The sequence below is a fragment of the Primulina huaijiensis genome, chromosome 3 (assembly GCF_012295235.1).
Source record: "Primulina huaijiensis isolate GDHJ02 chromosome 3, ASM1229523v2, whole genome shotgun sequence".
Classification (NCBI taxonomy): Eukaryota; Viridiplantae; Streptophyta; class Magnoliopsida; order Lamiales; family Gesneriaceae; genus Primulina; species Primulina huaijiensis.
Genome location: NC_133308.1, coordinates 25,228,286 through 25,243,252, shown reverse-complemented (window position 1 = coordinate 25,243,252; position 14,967 = coordinate 25,228,286). Strand labels below are relative to the sequence as shown.

General features: G+C 30.1%; 1 protein-coding gene across 1 annotated transcript in view; it reads right to left on the bottom strand.

Annotated features, from left to right (window-relative positions):
- Positions 1 to 2,984, bottom strand: part of LOC140974031 (U-box domain-containing protein 52-like) — a 7,782-nt gene extending 4,798 nt beyond the window's left edge. The window contains exons 1-5 of the mRNA XM_073437238.1: positions 2,710 to 2,984; positions 2,279 to 2,397; positions 2,070 to 2,188; positions 1,319 to 1,542; positions 1,188 to 1,239 (exon numbers count right to left, since the gene is read on the bottom strand). Of these exons, the coding sequence (XP_073293339.1) occupies positions 1,188 to 1,239; positions 1,319 to 1,542; positions 2,070 to 2,188; positions 2,279 to 2,397; positions 2,710 to 2,896 (701 nt within the window). The 5' untranslated portion in view covers positions 2,897 to 2,984. The remainder of the gene's footprint in view (positions 1 to 1,187; positions 1,240 to 1,318; positions 1,543 to 2,069; positions 2,189 to 2,278; positions 2,398 to 2,709) is intronic.
- Positions 2,985 to 14,967: the final 11,983 nt, after the last annotated feature.

Below are 14,967 nucleotides of genomic sequence, written 5' to 3'. Positions count from 1 at the left end.
ATTTTAAAGAGTTTTTTTATACAACAAACATAAAATAAATTATATAAAAAATCGTTGTGTTACATCAATGTATGCATCATATTCTTTGAATTAATATAAATGAAATTAAGTTTACAATATATTTATAAAAATATGTGTGNCACTCTTTTTTGGGACTCCATTTCTGCAACTCTCTGAGCTGCTTGAGCATTCTCCATGGCTACTTTATATTTAGCTTTCTCTTGTTCAGCAGTAATTCGTGCTGCTTCTTCTGCCAGTCGAGCGTCTTCTAGTCTTCGTTCTTCTTCTAATCTCCATCGATGAAGCTCCACTGCCTGTATATAAAAAAGTTTTAAAAACCTATACGTACTGAAGTAAAATAATCAAATCAAATGCCCTTGATAATACAACCTTTTGTTTAGCAGTTAGAGCTTCCTTACATGCAGTGCTGTACATATCCATAGTTTTCTGCAACTCTAGTTTTAGCCTCCTCATTTCGGCTTCGACGTCATCCTGGATCATTATTAGAAATTGAAGAATATATTTTAACATCAGAGTCAATAATAATGAGATTATGAAGTATATATGACACGATTTTATGGTTATAGAAGCTACTTCTTAAAATCAACTGCATGTAGAGTTTCAGTCTTGGGCATATTTTCAGTCTTGTAAATCTAGTTTGTGCATGTTGTATTCTATTTTATACTATTTGTCTATTTCTGTTGTTTATTATACAACAACGATGAAACAATACAAACAATGGTTTTTGATTTGTGAACATCTACCAACATCAACGATCAAGAATCAAAATTACTTACATTTTCGAGCGATGATGATGAAAAATCAGTGAAAGAGTTTAATTCACTCCCCTTAACCCCTGAGCGGATTGATCCCAAGCTACTATCAGAGCTGGTTGACACTCTCGAGGTCCGACATGAGTCAAAGTTATCGAAAAGCACACCTGAAACTCGATCTGTGCTTGGCCTTTCAGAGCTTATGAATGATATATCAGTATCAGCTTCTGAGAGATCCCCTACCCACTTTCCTGTGTACCCTCTTCCCCTTAGAAATGGAGACCTGTATAACATATGACCATGTGTGTGTATATATATATTAATAAGGAGTTAGTTCATCAAGATATTGTAGGTTACTTGAATGGTATGGAATATTATATACTCCTATATTAAAAAAGAGGAACAAAATATTACTTGACTATATCAGTGTCATCAACTCCTGACTTCCGCGGTGTTTTTTCTCCCCCTGTTCAACGTTTCATGAGCTTTATCTACTCAGTAATCGAGAAGACATAACATTGTCTATGAGTCAAACAAAGACGAACCTCTTGTACTAGGCAAACGCTTAGGGTGTTCGTCAGCAGTGGTGCTATTACCATTAGCCTGCCCCTGCATTTGGTGTATTTGAGTTGCAAGAGGGGACGTGAATGGCGCAAGACGAGAAGCGTTTCTCACGGAGGAGATCTTCGATTTCGATATGACATAAACTGTACAAAAATCCGGTGCTCTCTTGGAGACACTGGTAGGGATGTCTACCGTTTTCAATCGTCTGCGAAAACAAAAAAATGTTTTTAGTGAGCGATTACCACTTACCATAGTTCATACAATCCATCCCATAAAGCTCAGCAACGTTTAGTCCTTGTTCCTAAATGAATCATTGCACAGCCTTCGATTAAGCAAGCACCTCGGCTTTGAAGAATGAGTCTTCGTGTAATTAAAGGATCAAGAAGACCTTTACGCGTGCTTTCTAATAGTTGTTTCGAGTATTACCATTTACCACTTACCATGATTAAGCCGTGCCTTGGTCGTGGAGCACGAGTCGTGGTGCATTCAAAGGATCAAAAGCCCTTTAAACGCTATTTAATACAGGGATGATGAAATCAAGGAGAAATGCTATGTAATGGTCATTCCTTTAACTCATAGACGAATTAAATATTTGTTGTGTTGCTGTTCAATAGTTTGTAGAGTATATTTTGGATGATTTATGATTCATTTTCTTTAGATAATGGGATAATCGTGTATAATCCTAAAATAGGTTGTGGTATGACAGATATCGACACAAGACCGGGAACTTACTTGATAAAGCCATGTCGGGAAGCACCAAGAACTAAGTTTTCGATTGCACCATGTGCAACGTATTCTGTTATAGCTTTCGCTACATCGGTGTCCTCCAGCACCACATCAAAGCATTGTATCTGTTGAAAAGAACACGAACAATTTAGATTACCGCATACCAAAACTTTATCACTAGTGGAAAACCAAGAGCATCATTGATTCCAGCTTACATCTTTCCTTGTGCAGAAGCAATGGAATGTGAGGAACAGCTCCTTGGTTTGCTTTTCAAGAACTTGCTTATAGGCATTTGTGGCTCCGTTAAGATCATGAATCGCATAATTGTTCCCAACTGCATTCAACATAATTAAAGAAAAGTCCCCTTCATATTGAATTAGAAGAATTGCTAGCAAATATTTTACGGTCAAATCAAAGTATTGTGTCGACCACGCTAGAGAATTCGAAAATTCTACTTGGGGGCGAGGCAGGTGAAGGGAAAGGAGCGAAACTTAAACTAAAAATGTAATATGTTTCGCTTTAGATCCGGGCCTGTTGCAGATTGCTACATGCAATCCAAAGAAACAACAGAATCTGACATCGAAACATAGGATCAGTGAGGAAAAGTACGAGGATCGGAGTACGTGCATGAACATAGTTAACATACGTGAAACCGACGAGGATCGCTGGACGACATGAATGAGTATGATAGTTTGGCCTTTGGTGAGGAGATTCTCTGTAGCCCATTTGAGTGCATATTGGCTCCCTTTATCTTTGTCTAATGCTACAGCAACAAGGCCATTGCGGCCACCCTTCTTCCCCATTGTGCTTCCCTTTGCACTTGGAAGCCACATTTTCACTCACACATATTATTTTTAACTTTTTATAGAAACTTTCACACACTGAGTAAATTAATGATTTTTATTGGGTCTTTTTTTCTTTTGGCCAGGAAACTTCTGTTGGTTCTTTAATTGGATATTTTGTTGGTTGAGTTCTTGGAGACCATTGAAGAAAGAAGCCAATTAACGGTGAGGCAAAAAATTCTCATTTCTTTGCATGAGTGCCACTAGTTAGACGAGTGACCATAAAAATAGTAGGACTATCATATTTGGTTCCAAAAATGAATAAAATAAATTCTTTCGTAAATTGTCAAGTNAAATGATAGATTTCCGTGGATTTGGTAGATTTTTATTGACTCTTATAGTTTGTAAACAGAATTCCATGGATTTTTGTAGAATTTTTGCAAGATTTTTGTAGATATTTGCATTCTCCTGTATATTAAACATGCATAATTAATTAATAAATAAAATTTGAATTTATAAGAATATATAAAAATTTAATCAATATAGATAAATAGTATGAAATTTGATAATTTTAAGCAATTTTTTATAAAAAAATCTAAAGTTCGTTATTTTCAATATGATCAACGTCACTTCACATTCGATTTGCTATAGTAACCCTCCATACATTTGCATTTGCTCATTGATGTTCTTGAGTGCAAATATTTGAACAAAGTTGTTATCCTCGTAAACTTGTTCTGATGAAGGTTGTGAAACTTCATTCTCTGGTTCAACTGAAAATTCATCAGATCGACACTCTTTTCGAAAAAAATTGTGCAATCCGGCACAAGCCAATACAAGCTCCGCTTGTGTTGTATATGGAAACGGAGGAACAGTTTTGAATATTTTGAACCGCGATTTAAATATATCATAATCATTCTCAATCAATTTTTCCTTACTATTTGATATATTTTTATATAAACATTTATAAACCCCGAGAATTTATCAGTTTTTTTAACATATTTAGTTAAATTATCTCTAATTTGTTCATCTCGGTACAACATATGTTGGCTTACTGTTGACAATTTGTTAGCTTCAACGGAATATAATATAGAAATTGAAACATATTATTTTTTTAAGAAACTAAACATAAAATTAGATAAAGAAGATCGGTTTATTCCTAACTAGAAACCATAGAAAATACAAAAATTGAAACATATTATTTTTTTAAGAAACCGAAAACTAGATGTACAGATTTTCCCATATCACATTATATGCAAAAATTTGAAGCATACACATAAACAGACAGAAACAAATAACGAACGGAACATAGAAATAAATACATAGAATAATTTTTTTTTTATCAAATCAATAATAATTCAAGAAAGGAATCACACCTCTGAAATTCGAGGAACCCTCGACTTGTCTTTAGAGAAGATAAAAACGTCGTCTTTGAATGAGGAAGATATATATATGGGAAAGATATTTTATTAATTCGATTAAAAGTCTATCAAAATATCTAGGGTGAGTAGAAGACAATTTTTGAGTTTCTATAGTTGTACCTAGAGTTTTAAGGTTTGTACGGACATAAAGAATTATAATAGAATCATTGTAAACCTATTGAAATATTGGATACATATAGATTTTTATAGATTTTTAAAAAGTCAAGTTTGAATATCACTAGACTTTTAAAACTCTAGAAAAATCTAATTTGAATACCGCTAAACTTTTATAGAGTTCTTAAAAGTCTATGTTCAATATCTCTAGACTTTTAAACTCTACAAAAGTCAATAAAAGTAATTAAATTTCCAAGATTGAATACACATCCCGTTGATTATATTCATTGTTTTATTGATCCAGCAATATTCATTGTAGTGACTAATCAAATATAATTTATTGTATAAACAAAACAACGATATAATTAAATTTTATGAAAAAAACAAACAACAAAATATCATATTTTACTAAAGTTTCCAAGGTATGTTTGTAATTTTAAAAAATTATTAATTTATGATAAGGGACTATAGTTTTTATATATGGATATTCCGAAAAATTATTATTTTATTAATTTAGCAATTTGACCCGTGTTGAGACCGGAAAAAATATTCTTTTAGAAAGATTATTAAATTATCGATTATTAATTTATAGATGTTTTACTGTATATATTATTTCAAAAAAACATCGTCATAAATAAAGTAATTTTTTTAAACAATAAATTAATAGATTTTTCATTCAAAACGTATCTTGTATAGATATGAGCACTTGGGTCCATTGTTGGGTCACATACCACCCATGCCTTAGGCCTTAGCACAGACCCACGCACAATTGCAAGTAAATAAACGAGGTCGTTTCTATGTGATAGGAAGATTTTAATTGAATTTGTATTAAAAATATTAATAGCATTTTAATTTTGTTTACTAGTCTCTGCGGTTACTATTATGGAGGATTAATGTGTCTGAAGAATAAATTTAATTAAATTTGTATTAAAAGATATTTACGGTGTAGAGGTAAAAACAAAACGGTCGATGGAAATTTATTGCGAGTTTATTTATATATAAAGCATGGATCATATAATTAGCTAACCAAAACGAATAATAATAGAAAAAATTAACGTTCACACAAAAAAGTTTTCAAAAAACCGTAGTTAAATTGAATTTCTCCACGGCTTTCATAATAACGTGTGCAAATTAACATGCTTTTTTAAAACTGTGGTAAAAATAGTGACGTATTGAGTATGTCATTGCTAAAATAGCGACATAATATATAAATCATCTCATTGATTGCATAGCGACGATTGTTGTATAAATTTCGTTGCCATTTTGAATTTGAAATCTAGATTCAAATTTGCGACGTTTATTTATCAATTTTTATTGTTAACTTGTGGCTCCTAAGATCATGTAAACCAAGAGGCCCAGGGCTTTCGATTTTATGTTATTTCTTTCCGTTTTTCTTGATTTGTTCTTAGGTTTTTCTTATATTATAACAAGAAAATTTGGATGAATATTTTGTGTGGGCATTCATAATCTTGAAAATGGGATTGCTTTGGATGAATATGTATGACTTGAATTTTATTGTATTTGATGAATATGTATGCATGGATTGTGTGTGAGTGGGGGGAATCGGGGNTGATATATTGTGTGCATACATATAATTATTAAAATTTAAAAATATTTTTATTATCAAATTCAAATTAAATAATTATTAGTGATGTAATTATCGTAAAATAAGTGAATTAAAGTGATGTTGAATTAAATTTCAATAATTTTTCGATAATATTCAATGGAGATATAAGAGATAAACATGTTTCGACGTAGAAAAATTTGTAATTTTGTTCCTATAATTGGGTTATTTTCTATTTTTAGTCATGTAAGTGGTTAAAATTCAGTTTTAGTTAATTAAGTTGGTCTTTATTTTTTACTTTTAATAATATTTATCGTGTTGATGTGACGTCAGACGTATTAGAAATTTTTAGTGGTTTACAATCATTTTACGGTACCATGTCAACAATCTTGCGATGAAGAATTAAAATGAAAACAATGATTTATAACTTATTGGATTAAGACTAACTTTGATTATTTATAAGGATAAAAATGGAAAATAACCAAGTTATAAGATTAAAATTATAATTTACAAAATTACAAGTTTAGTAAAAGATTAAACATGAAAAACTTTTTTTTTTCATTTTTCAATAATTTTAATTTATCTAGTCAATCAATAGATTAAAAAATAAATAAACATACAAAATTTAAGAATAAGTATATAAATCGTAAAAATATATATTACCAAGAGTAATCATTAAAGAATATTTATATATATTTAGAGTAATTTTTATTTTAAAAAATTGTATTATCAAATATTTGATAATTAAAATTTATAAGTCAACTTTAAAAAAAATCGCTTAAAATTAAAAACAATTGAAAGTCAACTTAAAATTTTATTTAAAAAACCCACACTTAATCGCACTTAAACTCGCTCTTTTGAGCATTTTTCACATAATATAGTCAAATTAAAGTTGATTGTTTTTTCTGTACTTTTGCCCCAAATCAAAGATTTTTCTTTATAGTTCGTGTCTTCCACGTTTTATAGAACAATGTTCAGAATCGAATAAAATTATTAAACCCAACCAAATCGCATAGTTTAGATCGATAATTTTCAGTCAATCACGGTTTAGATTGATTTTATAAATAAGCCAAACCGAAAAAATGGTTTGGTTCAAGTTTTCGATAAAAATAAGCCGAACCTAACCAATCCAAATCGATTATACTAATATAAAAAATTATGCAGTATTTTTTGTTAATTTTGTGTGATTTTTAATTCGTATTATATTATTTGTGAACATTGTGAATTAATGATGATGTGTGCCATAGAGCTTTTCATATAATTAATAGAACTCATCAATTATTGAATCGGTATCAATCTTTGCAATAAAATCTATTTCAATGTTGACAATCATAAAATTTGTGAAGAACTCTTCTTCTATTTTATTACGTGGAGAAATTTGAGAAATTTTCATAGCTGGAAATTATTGTTCTATTATTGCAGTAGAAACATGAAATGTTAAAACAAGACGAATCAGTCGGTCAATTAAGTGATAAACATGATGAATCACTCCATCAATGGGCTAAAAAACAAAAAAAAAATCTTCCATGGCCGAGCCCAATGAAAATTCATTTCCTATATACTAATAAAAAAATTTCATCCAGTGTTGGAAATTTGAAGAAAATTTCCAATATTTGCACTAGGGGCACTATAATTCATACTTTATATTAATTCTGAATTCAATCTATTGCCTTTATTAATTTTTTCCCCCTTTAATAAACTGCAAAGTTACAGTTTCAAACGTTAATGATGAATAAATGCCTAATAAAGTTTCCTTATAACAATGAAATTGAACACAAGTTGTACTTTCGATCATCAACACATATATTTATCAATTCTCCTGCAATGGAGGATCTTTTCTGGGATCGCATAAGCAAATAGGCGTAGGTAGGAACTTTTTGTTGATGACACAATAGCCTGAAGGGCATCTATAATTCCCGCAAAAAAATCTGCTGCAAACTTGTGTGCAGAAGTCAGTAGAACAGATGAATGGCTCTGGCCTGATCCATATTGCATCTTCGCTTATCGGTTGCGGCATGGCCAAGCATGTCGCAGTTGTGGCTCCTAATATCATGTGAACCAAGAGACACATGGCTTTCAATATCATGTTGTTTTTTCCCATTTTTTTTATTTTTGGGGGATGGTTTTGTGTGTTTTTTGAGGATGGGGGATGTGGGTATTTATAGTATTTAAATGAGATTTTTTTTGGGTGAATTTGATTATGTGTGTGTAAGTGAGAAAGTTTTTTTTAAATAAATATGTGCAACTTTTTTTTATTTTCAAGAAGAATAATGTTTGGGATCAGATTACGTATTCGTATGATTTATGATTGATTCTGCGCTTCATTGTGTGGATATTATATTTATGAGNTTCTAAAAATATTTTTATTATAAAATTTATGTATATAATATTTGATCTTGTGTTTGAGACCAGCTATAACAATTATTCAATGTTTTTTGTTTTCAAGAAATAAGATTACGGTGACGCCCTTAACCGAGGACCGAATTGTATGATTTATGATCAATTTGGTATTAAATTTCATTGAATTAGATTTATTAGTGGAACTGGCGAATTAATTCAGCATGCCAATTTATTGCAATAATAAATTCCCTAAGAAGTTGGTAAACATGTTTCGACGTAGAAAAATTTGTAATTTTGTTCCTATAATTGGGTCATTTTCTATTTTTAGTCATGTAAGTGGTTAAAATTCAGTTTTAGTTAATTAAGTTGGTCTTTATTTTTATTTTTAATAATATTTGTCAAGTTGATGTGACGTCAAACGTATTAGAAATTTTTAGTGGTTCACCATCAATTTACGGTACCACGTTAACAATCTTGCGATGAAAGATTAAAATGAAAACAATTATTTATAACTTATTGGATTAAGGCTAACTTTGATTATTTATAAGGATAAAAATGGAAAATAACCAAGTTATAAGATTAAAATTATAATTTACAAAATTACAAGTTTAGTAAAAGACTAAACATGAAAAACTTTTTTTTTTTCATTTTTCAATAACTTTAATTTATCTAGTCAATCAATAGATTAAAAAATAAATAAACATTCAAAATTTAAGAATAAGTATATAAATCGTAAAAAAATATATTACCAAGAGTAATCATTAAAGAATATTTATATATATTTAGAGTAATTTTATTTTAAAAAATTGTATTATCAAATATTTGATAATTAAAATTTATAAGTCAACTTTAAAAAAAATCGCTTAAAATTAAAAACAATTGAAAGTCAACTTAAAATTTTATTTAAAAAGCCCACACTTAATCGCACTTAAACTCGCTCTTTTGAGCATTTTTCGCTTAATATAGTCAAATTAAAGTTGATTGTATTTTCTGTACTTTTGCCCCAAATCAAAGATTTTTCCTTATAGTTCGTGTCTTCCACGTTTTATAGAACAATGTTCAGAACCGAAACAAATTATTAAACCCAGCCAAATCGCATGGTTTAGATCGATAATTTTCAGTCAATCACGGTTTAGATTGATTTTATAAATCATCCAAACCGAAAAAATGGTTTGGTTCAAGTTTTCAATAAAAATAAGCCGAACCAAACCAATTCAAATCGATTATACTAATATAAAAAATTATGCAGTATTTTTTGTTAATTTTGTGTGATTTTTAATTTGTATTATATTATTTGTGAACATTGTGAATTAATGATGATGTGCCATAGAGCTTTTCATATAATTAATAGAACTCATCAATTATTGAATCGGTATCTATCTTTGCAATAAAATATATTTTAATGTAGACAATCATACAATTTGTGAAGAACTCTTCTTCTATTTTATTCCGTGGAGAAATTTGAGAAATTTTCATAGTTGGATATTATTGTTCTATTATTGCAGTAGAAACATGAAATGTTAAAACAAGACGAATCAGTCGGTCAATTAAGTGATAAACATGATGAATCACTCCATCAATGGGCTAAAAAACAAAAAAAAAATCTTCCATGGCCGAGCCCAATGAAAATTCATTTCCTATATACTAATAAAAAAAATTCATCCAGTGTTGGAAATTTGAGGGAAATTTCCAATATTTGCACTAGGGGCACTATAATTCATACATTATATTAATTCTGAATTAAATCTATTGCCTTTATTAATTTTTTTTTCCTTTTAATAAACTGCAAAGTTACAGTTTCAAACGTTAATGATGAATAAATGCCTAATAAAGTTTCCTTATTGTTATACACAAGTTGTACTTTCGATCATCAACACATATATTTATCAATTCTCCTGCAATGGAGGATCTTTTCTGGGATCGCATAAGCAAATAGGCGTAGGTAGGAACTTTTTGTTGATGACACAATAGCCTGAAGGGCATCTGTAATTCCCGCAAAAAAATCTGCTGCAAACTTGTGTGCAGAATTCAGTAGAACAGATGAATGGCTCTGGCCTGATCCATATTGCATCTTCGCTTACCGGTTGCGGCGTGGCCAGGCATGTCGCAGTTGTGGCTCCTAATATCATGTGAACCAAGAGACACATGGCTTTCAATATCATGTTTTTTCCCATTTTTTTTAAAATTTTTGGGGGATGTTTTTGTGTGTTTTTTGAGGATGGGGGATGTGGGTATTTATAGTATTTAAATGAGATTTTTTTTGGGTGAATTTGATTACGTGTGTATAAGTGGGAAAGTTTTTTTCAATAAATATGTGCGACTTTTTTTTTATTTTCAAGAAGAATAATGTTTGGAATCAGATTACGTATTCGTATTGTTTATTATCGATTTATTGCTTCATTATGTGAATATGATTTTTGTGAGACATGTCGACCTGATTCATATTAACTATGAAAAATAATACTTTTAATATAAAAATATTATATTTTAATGAGTCGAGTCAGGTAAAAAAATTGTTTATAAAATTGATTTGTGAGATGATCGTATGTGTTATTATATGTGTGAGTTGGGATATGGGGTGAATAACATTTTAAATTTATTTTATAATCTTTTTCAAGTTATATATATTAGCTAATATATACATGTATATAGTGTGCATATAATTATCATATTCTAAAAATATTTTTATTATAAAATTTATGTATATAATATTTGATTTTTATTTCATATCATATCAATAATGTTGTGTAAAAATTTAAGATAGATGCTTATGATAGATATTGGGCTTTCTTGAGAGACTCGGGAACGAAGAGAGTGGGGGATGATTGTTGGTGCCATTAGGTCGCACGGACAATGAGCGGCTCCTGGCAGGCTTTTACGTGAAGGAAACATGAATCAACCGATATCACATCGGAAAGAGAGAGATTCCAAAAATTGTTTAGGTATATGACTGTGCAGTTGAGGAGTGCTCAAAAGATTTGATATATACTACTAATATCAAGAAGATGTATCTTTTTTCAGTAGCTCATCACATAAAAATTCCAAGATTAAGCGTACTTGACTTGATCCAATTTTAGGATGGGTGACCTCCTGGGAAGTTTCATATATTGCATATGAGTTAGAACATAAGCACGCTGAAAAAACTCGTCTTGATACAGTGGAGACAGTCTTAGAATATGAAGCATTATATTTCTAATTACTGAAATTGAATGAACATATAAAATTAATATCTCTTTTTTTCAAGTCTGATAGTGGGTGAAAGTAATATTTTTATACTATTTTAATACATATAGTAATAAATAATAACAACAATATTTTATAATGATAATATAATTATTATTGATATATAATAATAAAATAACAACTATTACTATTATTATTTTAAAAAATTATGATTATGATTATTTTATTTTCAAATTTAAGCTATTATTGTTCTATAATAATTATAATTACAATTATAAATATAGAATAATTATTTTATTAATATTATATGAGGGTAGATTGAGGCATGATAAAATAAACAATAATAATTGTCTTTGATTCGATCGAATAAGATATTTTCAAAAAAGTTAGGGTACTCCAACTTTTTTAAAAATATTTTTTTTAATAATAGATGAATATATTATTAAAACGAGTCGTAAGCAATTACATTTGAAATAAAAGTAGGGGAGGGATGAGCTCATCCTACATGATCAAACATTGAAGTAGTGACCCTTCCTAGCTAGAACGTGGACGGTCTGATTCGCTGATCTTCTAATAAAATCGAAACTGCAATTCGGTAAAACCAAAGCTAAAATTTTTCAATCGTCAATAATTAATCCAAAACTTTATGAATATGATATTGAGTAGTTTAAAACGACTTATAAGTTGTCAAACAACTTGATATGACCGCTTAAAAGATTTTTTTTAAAAAGTTTAGCAAATAGATTTTAAGAGCAGCCAAACACCCTGTACCTTATAAATATATGTTTGTTTTGGGTCAAAAACCATATCCCTCCATAAAAGTTGTTTTATGTATTATAAATTTTACATTTGGTTCCAGAAAATCGAGTATTCGTTCTTTTCTTCTCTAACAATCAAATTTATTCTCCAACTTGGTCTTGGAAAATATATAGATTTCTGCATATAAATTTTGTTTTATTTTGAAAATCACATAGAAAATTTGCCGGTAAATTCAACAACAACATTGTGGGTGTAAAATTTTCTCAAGAACATTAAAATCGAACATAAGTTTGGTATTCAATCGTCTATTTTATATATATAGTCCATCGTTATTTACTAAAAATAAAAGGAGTTATCTACATCGAAAACAATTTCAACACATATATGTATCAATTCTCCAGTGTTGGGGGTCTGGGACTACATAAGCAAACAGGCGTAGGCTGGAACTTTTTGTTGATAACACAATAACCTGAAGGGCATCTATAATACCCGCAAAAGAATCTGCTGCAAACTTGTGTGCAGAAGTCAGTAGAACATATGAATGGCTCCGGCCTGATCCATATTGCATCTTCGCTTAACGGAGGCGGCGTGGCCATGCATGTCGCAGTTGTGGCTCCTAATATCATGTGAACCAAGAGACACATGGCTTTCAGTATCATGTTGTTTTTTCCCATTTTTATGAATTTTGGGGATGATTTTGTGTGTTCTTTGAGGATAGGGGATGTGGGTATTTATAGTCTAAAATTTGATTATCTTTTTTGGGTGAATTTGATTGTATTGTGCTGTGTGTATAAGTGGGCAAGATTTTTTTAATAAATATATGTAACCTTTTATTTTCAAGAAGTAAGAATATGGTCGACTGGTCATGCTTGTAACCGAGGATCAGAATCAGATTACGTCTGATTTTATGGTCAATGCTATGCTTTATTTCGTTGAGTATGTCTTTTGTGAGAAGATCTCAAGAATTTTTATCTGTGAGACGGATCAACTTTACAAATATTCACAATAAAAAGTAATACTATTAACATAAAAGTAATACTTTTTCATGGATGACCCAAATAAGATATTTGACCCACGAAATTGATCCGTAAGACCATCTCACAAAAGTTTTTGTGTATTTCGTTTCATTAACTCATAGGCTATGGGACAAGCAAATTAATTTGGTCAACAAGCCAATTAATTACATTAATAAAGTTGCATGGCTATGTTTAAGGTTCAATTCAACTATGCTGAAGATATTAGCTTTAGCGTATATCCAATATATAGTTATCGTTAGACCACATTATGTTCCAAATTTTTTGTTAAATCGGATAATTGTTAACCTACCTTACCTATTCTATATAATGGATTGTACCGAACGACGCGTATGCATGCATCGTTGCAAAGAGCAATGAGTAGCTTTTATTTATATGACTGGGAAATTGGTTTGATGACGTGCCACATGGTCCAAGTCAGCATATGACAGGATGTCACTACGACGTGTGATGTGGTAGTGGTTGAAAGTCGTTGGATCGTGACGAAGGGTTGTGATGTCGGATGGCTAGATCGATTTAGATCAAGGAGATTAAATATGGATAATTGGATCGAGACAGACAGTTGAGACATGATAGATCGAGGTTGTAGCCAAAGGATATGATCATGTTGAAGAGATGAGTTCTGAACCATTCAATTCGAAATGGACCAGATTATATATGCTTGAGGGATGTGATACAATAGTTGTGGCTCACCAAATGGGTTGTGATCTATATTATTATATCAAGATCTGACGGATCATATTTAATCTCAGGTCTAAAGACATAATTAATAGTGAAAAAGTTTATCAAACCTATGCAAAAGTATAAATAGACATCTACCTCATTATAGAACAAGGTTAGACAATCATAAACTCTAAAATGTTGTTATTTTCGTTCAGTTCGTATTACTATATTTCATTTATCATACGAGAAAGTTCAATTTTACCCGCTAATTCAATACTGTGTGAGTCAAAAATTGTCTTAATGACATAGAGTAAAGCTCTAACCTCGATTTTACCCACTTTTTCAGTTTTGTTTTAGAGATTGTTGCAACATTAACTTTGACAACCTCATGTCGATTTCATTTTACACCTCATAACACAGTACCAACATATTTTCCATACAATAATTAAGATGATTATTTTCTTGCAATTTTGCACGGCCATAATATTACGAAAGTTGTAGAAGTCATGGAAGTTGTACATGAGAAATTACTCGCTTAGAGAAATTCAAAATCTATTTCTGAATTGTTCGGGAGGTACCCGTTTAATATTTTTTACACTATTTTACTTATTTTATCATTTTATGCGATACATGCTTCCTCATTCAAGCAAGTTTTTTGTGAGACGAAATATAAAAATTAATATTTTTTCATGAGTCTGATCGAATATGAAATTCGTTTCATAAAATTAACCCTTGAGATGATCTCAAATGAATGTTTGTGTCTTCACTTATCGATAAGTATGACGCATATTTCAACTATAAAAATAAAAAATCAAGATTTTAGAAAACTGTTTAAACAATGAATGAAAGACTTGTTAAAATTTTGAATGATTCATATTAATTCATACCTGACCGACTCGTATTAATTAACACGTTGAATTTTTTAGACTCGTAAAACCCATGCATCAAATAATTATATTTATAATATTTTTACATTTATTTTATTTCTATGAAAATTAGTTGATATCATTTTCAAGCGAAAGATTTTTTATTTATTACTTTTTGAAA